This window comes from Rhinopithecus bieti, unplaced genomic scaffold, assembly GCF_001698545.2.
Source record: "Rhinopithecus bieti isolate Rb0 unplaced genomic scaffold, ASM169854v2 scaffold_21703, whole genome shotgun sequence".
NCBI classification, from domain to species: Eukaryota; Metazoa; Chordata; class Mammalia; order Primates; family Cercopithecidae; genus Rhinopithecus; species Rhinopithecus bieti.
The window spans coordinates 5,054,565-5,078,139 of record NW_016812332.1 but is presented as its reverse complement, the minus strand read 5'-3'; the positions used below and the strand labels follow the sequence as shown (position 1 = coordinate 5,078,139).

The window sequence follows — 23,575 nt, the reverse complement described above, 5'->3', positions numbered from 1 at the left end:
TAAGGAAAACAGCCCACATTATTCACATTATATACCTAAAATCTGTTAGGTTCAATTTGTTTTCTCCAGGCTTATAGAACTTCATTTGAGATGCCTTTCTGTTTAGGGATTACTTTCTAGTCTTTACGTGCTTTTTTGGTTCACCTCAGAACCATCTTTAGATAATATGAAAAGAAACCAGATCTGATATTCTAATAAATCTCTAGCTTATATTGACTAAATCAGGAAGCTACATTAAGATGCTATTTGCAATATTCCAACTACTCAGAGTCATCCTACCTATGCCTCCAAGCACTCGGTTTGGCTTTGGTCACTTTTCACTTTGAAAGCTTTCCTTTCTATTAGAAATTAAACCACATGCAAGACAGGAAAGCTTCACTCCACTTTGAAACATACTTTTACTGCTTCAGAGTACATAAAACTACATTCTAGACTATGAGTTTTTTTCCTGCTGTTTGAGCAGATACTTCTGCTCGTAGTTGGCCTGAAAACCCTAGTGTGAACTATGAATGAAAATAATTCAATCAGGTGGACACATATTTTGACAAGAATATTTTTTATTATTGAAAAATACACAAAGGTGAAAGGTTGCTGAGCAGCTGATTTTCCATAGTACAACAGAGTATTATAAGAAAGAGGGAAATGTATCTGTTATATATGGCAGTTTACATTTCTAAGGCATTTAGGCTTAAGAGCACTAGGTCTTGCACACCAAGGTGCATTGTCTTGAGTTTAAATATACTGAGGCACACCAGGCAGGCAAAGAATTAGAAACTATAGAAACTATACATTAAAAACTTGTTCATGCATTTGTGTCTTAGGATTTTACTCCCTACCCTCCTCATTCATTTTTTTTCCACATGAGTTTTGGAGTTGTTCATAGAACACTGGAAATAATCGACTCTTCAAGAGTTTGTTTACAATGACAATACCAATGGGACAAACCTAACAGAACTACTTCACAGATATGTTCTGTCTCTTACCAAAATGAGGCTCCAGTAAGAAAAACACTGCTTTGCAAAGGCACAGTGGAGACAGGTTTAATGCATTAAATATAACATGAATCATTCACAATAACAAGTTTCGTGTTTCAGGGAACTTTTGTTAATACAACACAGTTGGTCACACAAAATACAAATGCTTCTGTTGATTTGTCTTGGCAACTCAGATACATCAACAGTGCTAACAGTTTAACAGCTTTGTTCTCATCTGACAGAAAATAATGGCAGTTCTGCAAGGCAAATGTTAAACCTGACCGTATGTATTTATTAGTTCCACAGTGTTTTGACAGATTATAGAAGATGGAACTCAGAGGATGCTGACACGCTCACCGAGGGCTTTCATTTCTGTTTCTTCAGTCTCAGGACTGTCACTGTGGCTAGCACTTGGATTGATCAGGTGTGTGGGGTACTGCAGACCCTGCTCGCCTGCGTACTGCTCCCACCTCAGGTCATCGCTTTCATGGGTGATGTAGCGCTCCCCGATTTTGCATTCCAGCTCTCGCAAATCTAACCAGGTCTGATAGTCCTGAAGAAGAAATTCCAAAATATTACCATAGAGATCATTATGACTCAACATGCTGTGTCATATGATGTCAGTTTCTGCAATCTATGAGTTACCCTTTTCCTTCCACGGTAACAGCGCTGAATCTTTCATCATGCATCCTCAAGCGACAGCGTCGGCAGCAAAGCCATCCTATTTGCCTAACCTTGGCAAATACATACTGTTTATATGATACCATGGATCAAAGAGTGGGCAATTAATGTTTGTAGTCAAGCAACCAGGAATGTCAGTATTCCTTTGAAATGTAATGCCTACAAATAATCCTTCAGTATTTCAGAATATTAGTTTTCTAAACTTTAAATTCAATGTGAAAATAATAAATATTTAAGTGAACAGAAGCACATGCATATACTTCGTATTTGCCATGCATTTGTTCCATACATAATAACCTAGCATTTAAAAATATAGCTTCTAAATGAGTACAGTGCATGACCAGATGGGCATCTATTTGTACATTTATCAGGATTACACATACAAATGCTTTTGAAATCTGGTCGTCTGAGGTCTGTTATGATCCTTGGTTTATTTATTTATATTTGGTTTTGCCTTTTGGTTTTGGGCTGTGTGTGTGTATGTGTGCATGTATCTCCTCTATCAAATTATCCTGGTAGAGAAAAATGTTTAGAAACACTAAATTGTTATTACATCCTATGAAGTTGCATGTATTTGAGCAAATAAATTGATATTAGAATAATCACACTTTAAAAATTATTGCAAAAGATTTCTAAATATCAAAATTCTATAAATATTTAGAAGCTCATTCAACTAAGAAAACTCAATGATTGTTGTTTACCTGTAGCCAAGGGTGGCTCAAGGTCTTATCCACACTGTAGCGCTTTCTCATTTTTACTTGCAGCAAATTGTTGATAAGATCAATGGCTGAAAAAAATTATCAGTAAAAATAGATGACAAATCTGTAACACATGCATAATTCATTTATAGTTTATTTCACATCTGCTATTTCACACAGTTAAATGCAGCATAGTGACAAGGCACTAGAATAATGAAAAAATAATCCTCTTAACAATACTGAAACCTTGGCCTTCATTTTATTTTGGATCCAAAAAAAAAAAAAAAGAAGTTAGAAGTAATTATGGAATTGTATGATATGAATTTCAACTGGTCTACTCTTTAATACTTTATTTCAGAAATTTTGTTTATATATACATCATTTAAATATGTCTTACAACATGGGCAGGATAAAACTAATATTCAAGACAAAGCATTTACTAATTTTGTTATAAAACATGCTGAATGTTTGAATACACACAGTGGTTCACACAGTATTGAATTAATGACAGACATCTGAATATCATATTTGTATGGAAAAAATACATCATAACACGGGTAATATAGATCATATCTCATGATAAACTTGGAGCCTGAAAATCAACAGCCCAAGAAGAAAACACTTTAATTGCTTTCACTTTGCTTTTGCTTTCAAAAATAACCAATGTATTGTAACTATATCAGCCTTCATAGACTTTCTAGAGGAAGACAGGAAAGAATTCTATTTAACAAGAAATGTTATCTGAGGGGTTAGAACCACAGTCCCTCCGGCCTAGTACTCTGCTTGTGATTGGGGGCTTCTGTGAGTGTAATTTATGAAGAAAAAGTAATACTCATCATTATCTAGTCTGAAAATCATCCTAGTTACCCACAGTATCATGTGATGGAGTTCTCACTCTCCTTTTCTGGACATTATATTTTCAGTATATGTCATTAATAGTTCATTATTTACTAAAGTCATTCCTTCACACTTCTCATTCTTGTAATAACTTCCATGTTTCTTTTTTTGAATTTTAGCATTTTCTTCCCAAAAAGAGCTTAGTGAAATCTGCCAACCTAATGGAAGTATTTGTATTTCAAAGAGTTAATTTTCGCCCTTAACCTACCCTAGGCATTATGTCTGAAAGATGGCTCTTCCTACCAAAAATCTTAATCAAACAGGCAGCTGATAAACAAAAATGAAAATTAACTCCTCATTTTCCCCAATCACCAAGTTTTGAATAGGCAGCTTTGAATCCACTTTTCAGTGTGCATCAACCTGTATGGACCTGAAGATACAGACTGTCGCATGAGACCAGAGGGACAAAGAATGCTTCCTTCAATCAGAATCCTTCCCAGTGTCAGGAAAAGAAAAGTGACTTCTATAGTCTTTTGGTAATTGAGAATCATATCTCTATGGTGCTATTACTCCAAGTATTTGCTTGCCCTGAAGGGCTGTAGAGTCAAATACCAAACACTTATTTGGAGAAACGAAATGCAACAACACACATTTAACTGTTGCCTATGCCTATACACTCTTGCCTTACCTAGGATACATGAGGAAATACAGTACTTAGTACATTTTCATATTCCAAGCATGTGTTCTCAGAGAGCTTTTGAAAGTATAGTTCTCTCTGTGAACTGCGTATAGGGCATGTGCTTTAAAATATCCATTCACTTGATTTACTCACTGGTGAGTAAAGTGCACCTTCCATTCTTGCTGCTGTGAAACCACACGGCAAAAATGGAGGCCAAGGAGTGAAGGGAGAGCTTATGTGCTATTGCAAGCATGCTGCAGCATTACACTGCCCCAGACACTGCAGGGAATACATTCATGGCATTAATTCACTCATTCTGTTCTGAATTCTATAATTAGAAAGGCAGGAGTACAGTAACTCAACAAAAGGTCTGGTTTGTGCCCAAACGGGCCCCAACAGTGAACCACACTGCATAATGGGGAGGGAAGTACTATCAGAGGGGAAACGAGAAGTGTCTGAAGGGAATGGAATAAGTGAAAATGAAAAAATTGTTCTGCTAAATGAAGCATACAATCATTAGTCTGACTACACCACAGTACCCAACCCAAGTGACCTGAATAAGCACAACAAGGCAATGACAAGTACCTCCAAGAGAAAATGGTTAAGGATATAAGGAGAGAATTAGAGGAGATACATGTGTGTACAAATAAATGTGTGTGTGTGTATACATTATTTTGTGGCTTTTGGAAGCACACAACAGAAATAATGAACTATTAAATTTTAGCACCTGTAGCTAAATGTTGGGACCATGGTGTTAGTGAGAAAATAGGTCTGTCATTTGTAGATGAGAATTCTGTTCTACTTGTTACTTTTCTGGAACTCTTAAAACATCCTTTTTATTAATCAAGCTGTATACAATCCAGCATTAACTATACCATCCAAAATGCATTTTGCTAAACATTTTTGAACACAGTCCAGAGGTTTTTTTTCCTTCCAATATTCTCTTTACTGGCCATGTCTACATTGCTACAATATTCATGTAATAAAATTGTCTCACATGTATTACGTATGTATAAATCATTCATTTAACTCTTCATTCACCAAATCTTCCTTAATTCTTGTTGGCAATTATTTATGAAATAAAAAGTTAATGATCAAGCCCTGGTTCTGAAAAGCTCACAATCTAGTTACAAAGGCACGTGCATGCCCCTCCCCAGACCACAGATTATATCATGACACAACACACCATTTTGAATCTTTGACCTTTAATTAATATCCTACTCAAAGCAAAAAAAAAAAAAAAAAGGGTTTTCTTTTTATAACTTACTGTCATTAGTCCTATTTATGTTTTAGATGCAATGGAGAACTTTATTCTATATGACAATTCTTTACATCTTTGGAGACGGTGACTCATTCCCCTTAATCTCACCTCTATAGTTCCTTCAGATCTTTCAGCCTCCTTCGTCCTCCTGTAACCTCGATTTTAATATTCACTAGCTTTACTCAATGTCCCTGTTGAAATTCAGTAATCATCACTGACCAACATTTTCCTCCTTAATGGCCAGTTTGATTTATACACAAATATATTATTCATATAGCTTAGGATTGAGGGGTTTTCATTCTTTTTTTAAAAAAAATTACATTCATATTCTTATTTAGTCCTTATAACAACCCCCTGAAAGTAGTTATTATTTTAATCTCCATTTTATATAAAAGGAAAACCTGAAGCTTCAAAAGGCTATGTAACTTGGTCAAAGTCAGACAGCTCCTTGGCAATACAGCTGAATTTGAAACCCAGGGGGACTGGACTTCAAAGCCTGTGCTCTTAAACATTATGGCAGACTGCAGTCATATTAGACCATTAACTCATCATTATAAGTGGATAATAATCTCAAAACTTAACTAATTTTTTGTTTATTTTTACAGTCATGATAGTTACATTCTTAGTTATGTTTCCACCATACTTTTATGTGCTTGAATGCAAGGATATGTGTGTATGTGTATGTGCCTCTCTGAGACCATAGCTCTGAATGTGATATGACACCCTTGTATCGTTAATTCTCCTAGCTTTCTGTCACGTCCACACCAAATAAGCCCATCTGCTATGTATTAATATAATTATTATAACTTCTTTCAGGATAAGGCTTAAACATAGGGCTTTCTGACTCTATCACAAAAATGCATGACTAACTGCCAGGCCTATTAATTATTCTTTGAGCAAGCCTTAAAAGCAGGCAATGCTTCCTCCTAGAAGTATTCCTATGTAGCTCATATTTACCATCTTCTCCAAAGGCTATTTTAGGCGATTTTTTTTTCCAAATGCTTTATCATTGAGACACATCGGTTCTTGGTAAGACTCATTCTACCAATCTGGTAATCCTACTTAAAAAAAAGGGTAGTCATTCTGGAATAATACATTTTAAGTAAATTAACACTGACAAATACTGACTTTCAGTCATTTCCTTCTAAGGGCCAAGATTTGTTTTCTAAATATTTGCAAATCATCTATTTAATCATTCATTCATTCTAGAATTTTGTCAAGGATAAATACTAAGCTTTTTGTTGAATAATTTCAGAATCCATTCTTTCCCCCTTTTAGAAATTCTACTTGTCTTAAATACCTTGGTACCTCTCTCATTTTGTCTATGATTTATTAAAAATTACCATGGCTCTAAGAGCACATCTGTTAGTTTCTTCAATATGCAGTGTGTCCAGCTCTGAACGTTTACCCATCTCATAGCTGCTACTGAGTGCACTTTTGTGATACTTTCATTTCCCATAGGTGCCAGCTCCCAGCAGAGACTGTCATGTGTAATTTATCAAGGATAAACACACTAAGACAAGGGAAAGGGGAAGCCAGTAGTAAAGAAGCAGTCAGTCTAGTAAAGCTGGAGAAATCACAGCACTCCCAGAAGAGAGCCAACAATGAGGGGAAAAAAGCCCAACTGGGGTCTGGAGTCTAGTTCCAAAACTAAAATCAAAATTCAGAATTTAGATCTAGAGTGAATGTGGTAGAACATGCCTTTGGAACTGCAGGAGAGTAGGGGAGAGGGACAATGGGGGTGACAGATACAAACTTGGGCCATTCTATCAATTCCTCTCAAAAACAAAGTAAAGGAGAAAGGGAACATGGTGTGGCTACGGGAGACAGGGAAGTAAGGAGTGCAGCAGAATGAAATGTCATAATCTGGCACAGCTGCAGATTAGGATGCTGGTGCCCAAGTGGGGAAGGGTAGAGGAATGCTGAAACTCCAGTTTACCTGTAGCTCCACAAGGAGCTGCGTCCTTCAGGAATCTGGAGCCCTATGCAAAAGAGATACTTGGGGAAGAATGCCTCAGAAATTCTTGGTACCCTGTATCTCCTTCTATAAAAACAGCAAAAGGACTATATCCAAATACCTAGGTTTCTTGGGGTAAGATGTATTGCAACACAGTGCAGTCTTTCAGTGGTTTCAGGCAATAAACGGATGATGTTTAAATAGCAGAGATGGAACAAGAGCCAAAGCAGTAGGGGTAATGAGAATCCTTTATTCTCTTGGGTTCCCTGTATCTTCTTCCCCTACTATTTTCTCAGTTTGAATACCCCCAACCTCCCACCACTTTGTTCCTGAAGGACACAGGAGTAAAATAGGCAGTGGCTAGTTCATCATTCTTTTTGCAGTAAACATGACACCAACCTTTTTGAAGAGCAGTATGATTATTTTCTGATTATAACTGCTCATTTATTCTGGGGGATGAGTCTTTCCAACATTCTGAGAATTTTATTATCTTTATTCAAGCTTAAGCTCAATCCTCTCCTTCCATCTTTTTAATACCTTGTCTTATCTAAAGTTTCTTAAATAGCCACATCCGGGCATGTGGGAAGTCCTTTTTTTTTTTACTCTTCTTATGGAAACATTTTAAACAATTGTATGGTGTAAATTTCCATTTTTAAATTTTCTCCTCATGAGCAGAGTTTTGTGCTTTATACAATGTCTCTAGCCATAGATTCACAATAATGTTCCCTACAAATTATAAAAAAAAAAGATACCTATTTTTTGAAATCTAATGTTTCTTTTTTGCTACAATAAATTTTGGCTAACACATTTACTCTCCTTCTAACTTCCTGTACAGCATTTTTTCTCCTTGCCCTATCAGTTTAGAGACAAAAATGTCAGGAAAGCAAAGAGAAAATTTTATCAAACATTCTCTTTTAGCAGAATGGGACTTTCAGCAGATATTAGGATAGCTGAAGTCTGTGTAGCCTATTTGCTAGGTGCACAAGGATACCTGAACAAAGACAAAATTAAATGGCATATGCAGGTGCAGAGGGCTTTACGTTTTAAGATGAAAAGGAGCATTCTATCAGAATATGATATAGATTCAATATTTTCTAAAATAACAACAAAATACAGAATTATATTTGAAGTTGCACAAACTAGATTGCAGTCATTCTCCATTTTAATGCAAATACCAAGTGTGTGGACACAACAGGTTCTTTGTATGCAGAAGGTAGATTTGCAGGTGTCATTATTATGGCTAAACTGAAAGGCATCCAAAGCTTGCAGAAAACTCTACAAAAAGACTGTAACTGGACATGCTTAAATTCTTAATAGGTTCCCCAGGTCACACCTTTCAATCATGTTCCATTTCCCATTTTATTTTCTTTTATTATTTCAATACATGCCTATCTCCCCACACTCTCATCATTAGATTTTAGTTCCTTTAAGGTCACACAGAGTGGGTACTCATTTTTTTGCACGTAAGTTTTATAAATATTTTAAGTAAAATATATTTGAACTACAATGCATTAGAAAAATGCTTGCTAAGTAGCATTTAGTAGACTGAATACATTAATTAGAAATTTAAATAGCCATTTTCTTAGCTCTAAATTTCAATACCCATATTGTATGCATATGGTTTGTATATTTTTGGCTAAAAATATTTCTGGATGGTAGGGCGTCACAACTCTACAAAACACAACAGATCATAAGATCAGTGACTTCTTTTGGAAAATCAGAATGATGCTTAGAGGAACTGCCATGCAGATTATGTTTATTTTACAATGTGTATTTTTCAGGCAGGAAATCACCTGTGAAACCTCAAGGCTGATCTCTTTTGTCAAGACACAGTACATTTTTCCCTGACTTCTCTCCACCCCAAATTATTCAGGTATCTTTTCAAAATAGAAACCAGATGAGAACAATCATTCTGGTGATAGAGCCATTGCCAATCAACCTTCAAGCTCCTTGCCTTTAGGCAAGTGTTTTCTTTTTCCCTTTCAATTCTGCCTCACTGCCTGTCACAGTGTAGTGCTTAGTACTTCTCTCCCTTTGGCTTGCTTCATGCTGATGGGAAGTTGTGTGTTTATTTTAAAAATCGTTTTGCAACCCTTCACATTCCAGCTCTCAACTCAGCATGCTGTTGCTCAGCAACACTAACTGGGACGCTCCTCTCAGGGACTGAAACCAGAGGCTGCCGGCAGCAAACAAGGCCACTGGAAATCATCATCTCACTCGCTCCGGAGTCAATTACTGGAATCCAATGAAGTGCAAGACCTTTAGAGACTCGAGTCGGCATCTTTCCTTTTTCAGTTCTTTCCTCTGTAGAAAGTTATTCTATCAATGGTTACTCCTTTGCTTTTCATCCAATTTCATTTCCTCCTGAAAACTGGGGATATGATCTTGGAAATCATAAATTGTTTAAACACAACCATACAGCAGCCTCCAAACTGAAGCCCAATTGATTCAAACTTTAAAGAAGAAATCAAAATATATTTATATTATGCTGATCGTGTTCATATTGGACTTTGTTTCATTTTAATGAACTATGCATATGGTTTGCATAATTTGGCTAAAATATTTCTGGATGGTAGGGCATTACAACCTTACAAAATATAACAGATCATAAGATCAGTGACTTCTTTTAGCAAATCATAATGACGCTGACAGTAACTGCCATGCAGATTATGTTTATTTTACAATGTTCGTTTTAATGGACTGCACACTAAAATCCTTTGGGAAGTTTTATTTTTAAATACTGATACTCAAACCAAAGGTCAAGTGAAAATCTTTAGGAGAGGATATTGATATTTGTATCAGTATTTGTAGCAAAGTGTCTCAGGTGTGTGCAGCTAGAGTTGAGCATGACTGTGCTAAGCAGTGTTTCTCTGACTTCTACATACATATGAAAAATAGTTAAGAGATCTTAAACTGAAGATTCTGATTTGGTAGTTCTGAGGTGGGGTCTGATAGTCTGTATTTTAATGGCTACTAGACAATCCTATATTGCTGGACTTTAGACCACATTTTGAGTAGCAAGGAGCTAGAGGTATGAGAATATTGATAGTGGTTAAAAACTGGCTTAATATTGCCCAAAGGGCCCCTGAATAGATGGACATAAATATACAGAAAGCTATCTAATCATAGAGGTATCTGTCCTCAGCTCCATCTTGTTCAGTATCTGGAATGAAGAGATAGAAGAGTTTAAACATAATTTCTGCTCAGAAGTTGCCAACACGAAGAGCAAACAAGTTGGATTACACAAATAATATCCCAATAACTACAGACTGGAGCAATGGGCCACGCTAGTAAATAACTTAAAGGAGACAATTGAAACTATGTCCTCTATTTAGGTCCTTCTCTCTCAGTCTCCTCAAAAGGACTAAGTACAGAATTGGAAAATCTGGCTTATCAAGAATATATGTAAGAATGAATTCTGGGTTTTAAATCCACAGTAAACTCAGTATGAGTTTATTTATTATACCCAAATCAAATGTTATTTTATGTTGTGCTAACAGAAATGTGTACTTTGTAATGAGGGAAGTAGTAGTTTCACTTTACTCTCTCTGTCTTTGAGACAGAGTTTTACTCTTGTTGCCCAGGCTGGAGTGCAATGGCATCTTGGCTCACCACAATCTCTGCCTCCAGGGTTCAAGCAATTCTTCTGCCTCAGCCTCCTGAGTAGCTGGGATTACAGGCACCACACCTGGCTAATTTTGTATTTTTAGTAGAGATGGGGTTTCTCCATGTTGATCAGGCTGGTCTCGAACTCCCGACCTCAGGCGATCTGCCCGCCCCGTCCTCCCAAAGTGTTGTTATTACAGGCGTGAGCCACCATGCCTGGCCCACTTTACTCTTAATAAGACTTACTGACCCTCAAGTCAGATCAGTCCTGAGGTTTGACTATAAGAGAACGTAGATAAAGCAGAGAGTGCTTCTGCCACAGTGAACAGGAGGGTGAATATAAAAAACTGAGTTGTGCAGGAGAAGAGAAGGCTAGGGGAGACATGATGACTGCTTTCAAACCTCTGAGATGAATCTTTGTTTGGAAAGGGTTTGGGTTTGTTCTATCAGTGTGTATAAATACATGAACAATTTTGTTCATTGTTTTGGAGTCAGATTAAAAAGAAACTGGGCTGCTCATGAAATTGTGTATTTTCTATCACTAGAACAATTTAATAATATTCTAGATAATTACTCAGTGGGTTGGCACTTGGGAGCAATATAGGGGTTAGATAAGATTTTATTTTGAAGCATTATTCTTTGTTGTTATGGAAGAAAGCAAACTTACAGAATATTTAACCTTTGTTGATCTTCTATTCAGACATCTCCACACATAGTCAGGTGTTATATATTTCAGCTAAACTATGATGTACATTCAGAAGTGAAACTTTAACTTTGTAACTGAAATATACAGGAAGTATTTCTATTTTGAATGGCAAATAAGCAGCCAATTTTGAGCATTTACAATGCCAATGTGCTTGCTAAAACCTCTGAGCAGTTTCTCTCTATATATATCACTTGTTAGAGAAAATCTCATTAACTGTATATTACTTGCTATCAAAATAAATGATTCTTTTCCTAATGGGACATGCTTTGCAGATATTACCTTATTTGGATTTTGAAATATGTATACATAGGTATATATGTAAAAAAATCACTCTACTGGTAGATATTTTTCAAAGCATTGTATGCCTTTGGCTCATAATTGTAAAGTTCCTACTAATTGTATAAAATTAATATTCTTTTATTAAAATTAAACATAATTAATTCCAGAATCTTGAGATTGTTTAGAATGTTAAACCCCATTGGAGATTCTGACCTCCATAAGTCACTTTATCTTATCAATTCTGATTAAATTTCCTGGCAACCAGTCAGCATTTTTAAGCAGTTCACTGGCTAGTCTCCTCGCCTCTCCTCCATGCCGTTATGTCTGACAGTGTGTTAATATGTTGACAAATCAATCTATTCATAAATATTCAGCAGGCTCGCTGGATCTGCAAGGCTCATAAACTGTTACAAACACAGTTTAATTATTAAAATGACAATTGTCTTTCTTTTGTTTCTCGTACCATTGGATTTCTGGGTCTCATCTACCCGAGCCTTATTTTCAATGGGGTTATTTTTTTGTTTTGAACAATATGTTGTGAAAGAGGGACCTACAGCTGGTTCCTTTTCATGGCAAAGTGCTACTTCCAACTTAAGTGTTTAGCGTTCTGGAACACTGTTGGATTTTGAAAACATACCATGTGGTAATGGTGCTAGGCTTTTATTTAGCTTTGCTTTGTGTTTGTACTGGCTGTATTTTTCAATCTCCAATTTCTAGAGAAAAACACACTTGTGACCAATTTTATTTGAATTTACCAAGTTGAATGGCAAAAATATTTTAAATAAAATTAAGATGCCTTGATAAATTTAGTGGTATATTATGATAGCCATTCTATGCCTTGAGATACCATGTATTCTATATTCTATAGTTGAGGATTGAGACCAATTGGAAGAATAAATTATAGCTGTGCTTATCGGGAAAAAGAAGCATAAATACTACCATGGAGGTTGCCAGAGCACACAAGTGGAAGGAACTTGCGTAGCTGTTTGCATCATCACAATTATGATGCACTAAAGGCATTTCCTATGCCTTTGCATTAAACCTAAAGTGTGTGTGTGTGTGTGTGTGTGTGTGTCACCAAATGTCAAGGCTTCCTGTCTGGTCTCAATTCCTGAGAATACCGACTAACCATGTGACTCTGAAGCTGAGCAGAAACAACTCAGCAGGTGACTCGGGAATAGGTGCTTCTTCAGACTTCACCTGAGAACGCAGAAAATGATCTTTTGTCTGCAGGGGTCGGGGGCTCCTTGTGAGACAATTTCCGAGGCTGCCTCTGTGTTGATTACTGCCTGCTTGCCTCTCTAATGGCATATAAAGGAATATCAAAACTCAGAAGGAAAAAAATAGCAACTTCTCTGGGAATCTTCATGGCCCATTACTAATCTTCCTCAAATTTACTGTGTATCTCTAATTGAACACATCAATTCAATTTGATAATGGAAATGTACTATTACTCTAACAAATGCTTTCCAATCTATCGCTACAGGTCTGTCATCATTTTCCTAGTGAAATGACTTGCACTGAAGCAAATTATATCTCACTTCACCAATTATACAATTCGTATCGCTTGGTTATCTGTGTCATTTCTTTTCCTCTAAGAATAAACTCTGTGGAAAACAACAGCTATATAATCAAGTCAGCTGTAGGGAAAAATCATTTATGACGTGTGTTAAAATTCTGAGCAAATAAAGGAATGTAGGAAGACAGAATTCATTTGACCTTCACACTTGACTATTCTTCTTTGTGTGGACATGATAGTTGAGTGACTGAAGATTGCATCTTTCTTCAACTGCTCAGTCACACTGCAGTGACTATAGAAAAAGAACTGTAATCCTACAGCTCCTGAGTGAATATTTATATATAAATATTATACATTATTTATTTCAAATTTTAGACACCTTTCAGACCATACATGGAAGAATTAGTGTTCTAAAAAGGTTGTAGTCTATTTACTCCATTTATCTTTCATGTCATGCCCTTTTATTAGTTTTTTAATGAAAGTTATTGCATGCACCTGATAAAAGATCTAAATCAGTAAGACATATACAAAAGCAAAAAAAAAAAAAAATCTTATATCTCATTATTGGACCTGGTTTCTAGAGACTACCTATTTTAAATATTTAAAACTCTTCTTCTAATTAGCTCCATACCTCTAAATAATAAATGCAGTATCTTCTATACTTGTTTCATTGACCCTAAACTAGTGCTGCTCAAAGTGATCTAGGAATCAGTGCTGGTCTGAATTGTTTGTAATCAATCAATGATGAGATAAGTATATAAAGTGAGACTAAGTCTTTGGAAACTTTTATAGCTATTTAACATTGCTGTCACATTTTAAATACATTTTACAAAGCACTGGTCCATATGTTTAGAAATTCAAATAAAACTGGTCTTTATCACAGATAGTTTGAGAAGAACCACTTTGAAAAAATGTGATTTCTTTCCATCACAGATGAATAATTTCATTCCAGTTTTTCCTATCTTATTGTTTTCCTCCTTCTCCCAAATAATTTAGATATGTTAAATTATAGTACTGGCCACCTTTGTAACTTAGAATAGTGCCTGGCACACAGTATGGAGGATATTAGATAATCTATGTGATAGTTACTAAAAACTTTAAGCTTTGATGGTTAAATTTTACGTTAAATGATACACATAAACACACATAACACCACTCATTTACTTTGGCAGAATCCCATTATGAACTCGGTGGATGTGAGAGCTCTTATGGCTCTCTTCACTTCTTCGTTCTCCTTATTCCTAGTGTTGTAGAAGTTTCATTATTCATATTCTTTTGCATAATTATAGTTAACTCAGACATGCTTGGTTTACAGGTCATATAAAACAAAATTAATAAGCAATATGTGGAGTAATTTATATATAATTATTAACTGATAAATTCTATGTTATAACCCTTACCTCCTATGGCCTGTAACCCCAAATCTTTAAACCTATACCTAAAGGAGAATTTAAGTATTAAAGAGATTCTCTTTTCCTACATTCCTTTATTCCACTTATTTATTTACTTTTTGAGATAAGAGTCTGGCTCTGTCGCCCAAGCTGGAGTGCAGAGGCACTTGCACCCTCTACCTCCTGGGTTTAAGCGATTCTCCCGCCTCAGCCTATCGAGTAGCTGGGACTACAGGTGCGCGCCACCACGCCTGGTTAATTTCTGTTATTTTCAGTAGAGATGGGGTTTTCATGTTGGCCAGGCTGGTCTTGAACTCCTGTCCTCAGGTGATCTGCCCGCATTGGCCTCCCAAAGTGCTGGGATTACAGGCATGAGCTACCATGTCCAGCCCCTACATTCCTTTAATTGCTTAAAATTATGACACATATATTAGTTGCATCTTTATTGTACACGACTTTGTTATAAAACTTTTTGTACTTCCCTGGAGTTTATAGTTGTTTCTTCTTTATTCCTGACAAAAGATACTTGTGCTTTTTTCTGTATTCTCACTATTTTCATGGCAATCTGTACTAGAATATATTTGACATTTTGAACAAGTTACATGTCCTGATATTGTATATCTGATAAAGATGATATAGATACAAAATATTGACAGAAATGAGCAATCCATTAAGAAAGTCAAGGAAACAACAGGATGTTGGAGATGGATGTGTGATAAGATATGGAACCCCTTTTACTTCTGCATAGGTGGTGGATTGGTAACGTGATATCAAAGCCATTATGGAAAAGCAGTAATGGCAGTTCCTCAGGATCAATAGACCTAGATGTACATATGAGCACAACAGCCAGTTTCACTACTGGTAGTATAATCTCCCAAAGGATATAAAGTTACTCCTAGCTCACAAAGACACATGCGTACACATATGTTTATTGTCGGCACTATTTCACAATAGCAAGCCTCTGAATCAGGACCCAAATGTCCATCTGTGACAGACTGGATTAAGAAATGTGGCACTATACACATGGAATACTATGCAGCCTAAAAAAGTTGAGAGTTTAGCGTCCTTTGTAGGACCCTGGATGCAGCTGGAAACCATCATTCTTAGCAAACTAATCACGAGAAAAAAACCAACACCTTCATGTTCTCACTCGATAAGGTGGGAACCTGACCCAAGATGAGATCACTTGGACTCGTGGGAAGGAACATCACGCACTGGTTGGCCTATCATCGGGGGAGGGGAGGAGGGAGGGATTGCAGTGGGATGTTTATACAGTGAGTACGTAAATGATGAAATTGATGGGGTGCTGACGAGTTGGATGGGTGCAGCACACCAACATGGCCAATAAGCTATAAACATAGTGTAAGCAACCATGCACGCTTATGGCCATGTAACCGCTAGAACTTAAAGTATAAAACAAAAAAAAAAAAAAGAAGAAATGACAGAAATTTATAAATGATTTTATAAATTTTATAATGTATCTAACTTTGAACATCAGAAACTTAATTCAAAATTGTTTTAGAGTTCTAGGTTATTTCAGGGGATCTGGGCTCCAGAGCAGCAGTTTTGAAAGGGTAGTCCATGGACCATGGACTTCTTATGCTGTCAGTACAGAACAGCAGTTTAAGGGGGTGGAGCCTGGGAACTTCCATTTTTAAATAGCTCCTCTAATTAACTGCTGGCATGCTAAAGTTAAAAAATGCCTGCTATAGATCTATAGCTAGGCCATGACAGGTTGTTTAAAACAAACAAATTATCAAAGAGGCTCTTTGGCAAAATTATTAGAAATCTCCTGCCTTACAAATATTCTTGTTTTGAGTAATAGCTAGTTTTTCCATTTTGAATTTTTAAGCTCCACACCCCTGCGACCTACTTCTTAAGTCACAGACTGAGTCTTGCTTGCAATTCTGAGGTTTTTAGCACTGTCTGGGATTTACCCTTATGACATGCCAGACACTACACACATGAGGGATATCTTGATCTATTTCTTGTTCTTGTTTTTAAAAATATGATAAAAGGAGGGGCATGCTGATAAACGATAAGGTGCAATTCTCCTTAGTTGTACCTGGTCATCTAAACATATGTTAACATGATACTGAGCTGCCCTTTCCACAGATAAAGTAAATTTAAAGCGAATGTTTAAAAATAGGTACACAAGTTCTTTCAAGGAACCCAGAAAGGTAACAAAATGAATGTGTTGACCACTAAGCCTAACCCGGTATGAGATAAAGTTGGAGATGAGGCAAGGCCACGTCTAATTACTGATGGGTAGTGAGGGATATACTAGATGATAACAAATGACCACTGACACGGCCATAATGATGAAATGAAATGTGGTAGAACACACAATACTGCCTTAGGATAGACTGAAAAGTTCCCACACTCTTTCCCCATGATGAGCTAGACTCTCCTTTTGTGCAACTGTTTGTAAACATATAATTCATGCTGGAATGTTTCATTTGTATGCATGCATTTTTATATAGTTATATATGCATAACTATATATATGATGTATGTATGTATTTTGTTATATATTGTTTATAATGTATTTATTTTATAATAATTTATATTACTTAACTATAGTAAGTTATACATAAATGCATTCAGTTATATATCTTTATACACAATTGTAGTTTTATATATAAGAATGCTTACATTTATAAAAAACTAAATACATACATACAGATAGACAGAAGAAAAGATTGTAAAGTGACTGGGACATCGAAAATGATCAATATTTAAACTAATATAGACATGCCAATCACTGTGCTAAGCAGTTTCCAGCACAATCTCATTTAATACTTACAATAACCCAGTAAGGTAGGAATTAGCATCATCATATCAGAAAAGAAAACTGAGACCTAAGAGAACAAGTAATGTGGATGAGATCACCAAGATACTAAATGGTACAGCTCACAACTCAGCTCTTTATCACAGTGTGATCCTATTTCCCAGTACTTTTAGAAATTATTAAAATTCGTGTTACTACTCTAGCTCTATGCCTGTGAAAGCATTTTAAAAATTTAATGTGACAGCATGGCTAAATCCATTAGAAAGATAATCAAGAGGATGTCAATATCCTGCATAAGAGCATCTGCATTGGGGCCAGCAGACAGGATTTGTACCCTGGCCCAACCCAGACAAACTACTTAACCTTCTATGCCTGCATTACCTAATCTTCAAAATGCAAACAATAATAAAACAATCCTTTGAGTAAATACTCAAAGGCTGGGGTGATTAAACAAATTCACATATGTAGTGTTTAGAATAGTGCCTGGCTACAAGGCAAATGCTGTAAAAGTGTGAGCTATTCATATTTTTTCTTTCATCATTTAATTAATTTCACTATCTCCATTTTACTGGAAACACGATTTGGTAAGTTTCCTTCAAATTTTCTCTCATTTTTCAAGTCATACCTTATTTTGCACCCAAAACATCTATTTTTATAAAGGACATCTGTTAATGCTTTTGTGATTGTTTTTAGCCTACCATCTTTTCCCTGCAGGAACTTCCTTCCTCCACCTGGAGGTTGTCATCATCATCCATATGGCCAATCAGAGCCAGGCTCCTGGGGCTGCTGAATGATTGTTCCCTGGGTATTAAGGGAGTTAACCATAGCCAATCAGTGCCCCTTCCAGAGACCCTACAGCCATGGAGAGATGATCCCTCTTCCATTCTGATTCATGGACAATAAGCAGCACATAAGCTTGGAGCTGCTAGGGTATCATTGCTTTAAGAAGTCATCTTAAAGTAAAGCAGAGGTGAGAGATGGTGAAGCAATTACACTTGAGCTTTAAGATCTAGCTGAATCAGAGGTTTATCTTTTGGACTTCCCAGTTGCATGAGCCAATAAAGTATCTTATTTGCCTAAGTTAGAGACAGGTTTCTGTTATGTAAACACAAGAGTCCTGTTAATTCATTGATAAAGTATTAACAGGCATATATCCAGAATGCCAGTACTCAGCTTATTAAATCATCTTAGCAGGAATAATTAATGAGCAAAATATTTCTGTAGGTTCCTAAATATCAAGCCATAAGAAATAAGCACCCTTTTGGTATACAACAATGTACAGTGTAAAGAATGGAGACAAATTATAAATGATTTCCAGTCTAAGCCCTTGATTCCAAGGTCATGAAACCTCTCTGGGTTCTCTCTAATGCAGATACCAAAGCAAATCACTTATCAGAGGATTGCTGTGAGGATCAAGCAGTGCAATGACTACTCAAACACCCCAATATATAGGTATCATATTATATCAAGTCAACATCTACAATAACAGAAAAAATACATAATAAAGAAATTTGTAATTCTGACACATCTCTGCATGTTATTAAGATCTTACCTTACAACATTTTCTTTTGCTTTTTCATACCAGGAAAAAAAATACATTACAACTAGCAATATGTCCAAAGAACACTAAGGAATCCTGCACATCGTTTCTAAAATGATACAATCAATTTTTGGTTACCAGCCAGGGCAAGTGCTTAGTGTTCTGCTGTCTTCCTTCTGATGCAAATTCTTGGCTCACCCCACGCCTGCCTTTATAGATGCCTTTCATAACCTTTATCTCATTCAGTCTTTGTTAAAACCTCATTATGTAGGCGGGAATCATTTCCCATTTTACAGATGAGGAACTGAAGCCCAAAGAAGGTAAGTGATGACTACTCAGAATGGCAGATAGGACCCTCTATCTCAAACTACTTGACTGTTGACATTTTATCTTTGTCAAAATCATGGAGGTGCTTGGGTTTTTATTTCCCCGGATCTGGATTCTTAGTGTTTCTGGTGTGGTTTAAAGTATCCTGAGACTAAAAATTAATCTAATATCAGTTGTGACCACCCTGTGCCAGATACTATTAATAGTTTTGCTGGTGTGTTTGTCAGGTCCTACAAGCTTAAAATTAAAATTATTTGGTCTCAACTCCATTATAACTTCTAATGATGGAATTATTTGTTCTCAATACGATAATGGGATAGAACCTGGGCCAATAACTACTTTTGTGACACCTTAACTGATATTATGATGTAATTTAACTAACTTTTCTCTATATTCAAGCATGAGTTCTATGCATACATCAGCAGCTAGATAACTTTTTTTGCCATCCAGAGCTTTAGTTCGCAAACAGTATAATGCCTGTGCCTCAAAGGCAAGAGTGAGCCATAAGGAGGTACTGAGTCATTTGGAAAAGTGAGGGTTCTATCTCCCATCTGAGCTGGTCTCCATATCACTTCATCTGAGTGGTAGGAAATTTTTAGTGCTTAGACATTTCCATAGCCAAGTAAAATGTGTACTTCCTAGTCAAATATAAATGCCTTTTGAATTATCCTGTATAATTCTCTCTCACTAAAATGCTATGTCTCTTTCTTTCCATTCTTCACTGACTGGCCTAAATTCTATCTCCTCTGAAAGTGGAGTCCTAACTGGTAAAGTCCACAGTGATTCTCCTTCCCCTGAACTTGGAGGCCCTGATTTTCCACCTAGGTAACAATTCAAGGAAATAAATTATCATTTTATCCAACATCACATAACTCATCTCCCCAACTAACATTCAAGTTCTGTGAAGCACATCTGATGTTCTGTCCTCTACTTTTGTATTACCTACTGTGTACGTGTATTGTGGTTTCCCAGCAAGTGTTTCCTGGGCCTTTGATATCTAGTCCTCTGGTGTCTATTACTAGTGATAATTAAAAGTTCATAATTTGTAACTGTTCATTTCTGGCCTGAATAGGTTTTGTCTGAATAGGCTATAGCTATATAGCAAGTCAAATTTTCACAAAAGCAGAGAGAGGGGCATCATTTGTTCCACTACTCCAAGAAAAAGGGTTTAAAAACGTGAAGGTTATTTCCCCAATGCCCAATCCCTGTAGAACAGGAAAGTGTCTGATTGGCTTCAGTGGTATTCCAGATTTGCGTTCTGATAACAGGATCAACTTATTTTGCTGGATCTCTGAATGAGCAATATCAGGCATAATGGTTAGCTCTATTTAGATGTAATGTTTCCTAACAAGGGTCACAAGGTTATTTGACAATTCTGTCTCCTGAGAAAGAAACATAATTACACTTTACTTTTCATCTCTGTTGAATTGTGAAAAATGTTTAATTATTCCTTTGGCAAACATGGTAGTTCTTTTGTAGGCCACAGTTTCCTTTAAGATATATCCATCTACCTATGATTTACAACTAATTAGAGGATGTTAAAGGTTGTTGCTAATGGTAACTTAAAGCTCTGATAATGGATAGCTCTTGGCATTTAATACCAATAGCAGTCTAAGAACTTAATTTCTCCTAGGCAGTTTATACATTCTTTTCTCATATCTATACCAACATATGCAGTAACAGACATCACATAAGAGATGTTTACAAATGTACTAGCCTTTTTACATGGTGAACGTCCGAACAAACAGAATGAACCTAGAATGAGATATTGCCGGTAAACTAGAAAAGAAGTAGGGCTACTAGTGAAAGGAAGTATGTTCAGACTACCTGGGTATGAACTATGCCCCTGCTACTTACTAGCTTTGTATTTTGACCAGTGGTGTCACTTCTCTCTCTCTCTCTTCTTTTTTTCTTTTTGAGACAGAGTCTCACTCTGTTGCCCAGGCTGGAGTGTAGTGGTGCAATCTCGGCTCACTGCAACCTCCGCTTCCTGGGTTTAAGTGATTCTCCTGCCTCAGCCTCCTGAGTAGCTGGGACTACAGGTGCATGCCACCATGACCAGCTAATTTTTGTATTTTTAGTAGAGACAGGGTTTCACCATATTGGCCAGGCTGGTCTCGAACCTCTGACCTCATGATCCACACTTGAAATATAGCCACCATAGTAACACCTATCTTATGGAATTTTTATGAGAATTAAATACACTCCAATGTATGTTAACGGAGGAACTCCTTTCTGAAGTATTGAATGAGTCACTTTTTCTGCCCTGTCAGCCCCTGCAATTTCTTTTAAACAATCTTTTTTCCTTTAAGAGGAAGGAAGTGATTATTAAGAATATAACTCTAAATAATGCAACATTGCCAAGGTAATCTATTCTAAAGAAATCATCAGAGATATATATATAGGAATGATACATCAGGATGTTCTAATACTAAACATAGAGAAATAACCTAAAAATTCCAGGGGAATGGCCAGGTAAAATATTACACGTATTTTAATGCCACAGAGAGAAAATCAGTAGACAAAGAACTTGGTATACTAATATATGTAATATGATCATTAAAATATCAATATCATAACATTCTTGTGTTGACAATAGTTGAAAAGTTTTTAACACAGAACTAGGCACATATAAGTAAGTCTTTACTAATGATTCATTATTACCATTATATTAAGGTATAAATATTTGTAAGTTCTAATGAAATGTGCCAAAATACATTCTCTCTGGTTGTTCACTTACTTCTTATTATATATAACCCAATTTCTGTTATATGTACGTGTCCCACCCAAATTAATTCATGTCTTTGTGTTTCCACTCTGGTGGGCACTTTACAACGAGCATTTATCAAGTTAATAATTTACAATTAAATTAATTTAATAACATAAACACATCAGGATTAGATCATTGCCATTTTTGAATGGAAGATATTACCTTCATGAGAGATTTCCTTCCAGGGATTTGGTGGATACATGAAAGCTGCATTCTGAATTTGATCATGTATGTCTTCATCTTCATTAAATGGGAATGTGCCACTTAGGCTTACATAGATGATGACCCCAACAGACCACATGTCGAGAGAGCGATTGTAGCCCTTGTTCCTTAGGACCTCAGGAGCCAGGTAAGCTGGGGTACCCACTACTGACCTCCGGAAAGACTTCTCTCCAATGATCCGGGCAAAACCAAAATCACAAAGTTTCACCTGTTGATAAAAGAATTTGCAGAAATACTCTGTTCGCAATTGTGTGTGTGTGTGTCTTAGTTCATGTTCACCAGATACAACTGGTATTTAAATATACTGGTATTTAAATATAAAAATATTTAAAGTATTTTAAATACTTTACCTTTACATTAAATGATATGGATTTCTTAAAGTAATAGCTATTTTTCCATTTTAGGTATCTGAAGACAGTGGTTTATGTAGTGATACAAAAGTATGTTTTCATTCATAAAAATATCATCTAAACAGTCTCCCTTGGCAGGGTGCAGTGGCTCATGCCTGTAATCCTAACACTTTGGGAGGCTAAGGCAGGAGGATTGCTTGAGGACAGGAGTTCAAGGTCAGTCTAGGCAACATAGAGAGATCCCCATCTCTACAAAAAATTTAAAAATTAGCCTGGCATAGTGGTGTGTGGCTATAGTCCCAGCTATTCGGGAGGCTGAGGTGGGAGGATTGATTGAGTCTGCAAGGCAGAGGTTGCCGTGAGCTGAGACTGCACCATTGCACTCCAGCCTGGGGCAACAGAGTGCTCTGTGTGAAAATAAATAAATAAATAAATAAATAAATAAATAAATAAATAAATAAAAATAAATGGAAAAAAACCAAAAAAACAGTCTTCCTTCTCCAAAACCCAAGAGACAAATATGAAGAAGGTAAGTGTACTCAGAAGTGGGTAATATTGTATACAAGGCATGAAAGCGTTATGCAAATCAGGGAAGTGATGACCTTCACTCAAGGGCTTATTACGAGTAGAAGATGAAGGATAAGTACAAAGATGTGTCATATCATCCACAATAATCCTCAAAATTAGCTCTGCACTGGCACATATATAGGCAGGACCGGAAGGTGTTAGGGAAGCAAGGCAGGACAGTCATCTTAGTCAGGTCACTTCGGATCTATAATTCCCTGCAGAGATAGCTGGTTTCCCACTCTCTAAGTTTAGGAAAGGAAAAAAGTTTTGCCCTTGTCCTTGAGAACAACCGTGAGGTTTAATATCTTGCCCATTAGTGAGCTAGTAACATCTCTGGGACTTTGAAGTATTGTCACTCAGGCCACTTCTAGAAAAGCCAAAAGGCATAATGAGAAGGAACTTCTGTGTATAATTAGGCTGG

The 23,575-nt window shown here is 36.4% G+C and overlaps 1 protein-coding gene across 3 annotated transcripts in view; it reads right to left on the bottom strand.

The window, feature by feature from the left end:
• Positions 1 to 539: 539 nt before the first annotated feature.
• The window catches only part of PRKD1 (protein kinase D1), a 366,194-nt gene continuing 343,158 nt past the window's right edge, over positions 540 to 23,575 (bottom strand). For 2 of the 3 annotated variants that reach the window (XM_017895869.1, XM_017895871.1), the window contains 3 exons: positions 22,178 to 22,445; positions 2,357 to 2,442; positions 540 to 1,527 (listed from right to left, as the gene is read on the bottom strand). In XM_017895869.1, coding sequence (XP_017751358.1) covers positions 1,309 to 1,527; positions 2,357 to 2,442; positions 22,178 to 22,445 — 573 coding nt within the window. In that variant the 3' untranslated portion in view covers positions 540 to 1,308. The remainder of the gene's footprint in view (positions 1,528 to 2,356; positions 2,443 to 22,177; positions 22,446 to 23,575) is intronic. The other variant, XM_017895870.1, reaches the window with a different exon arrangement.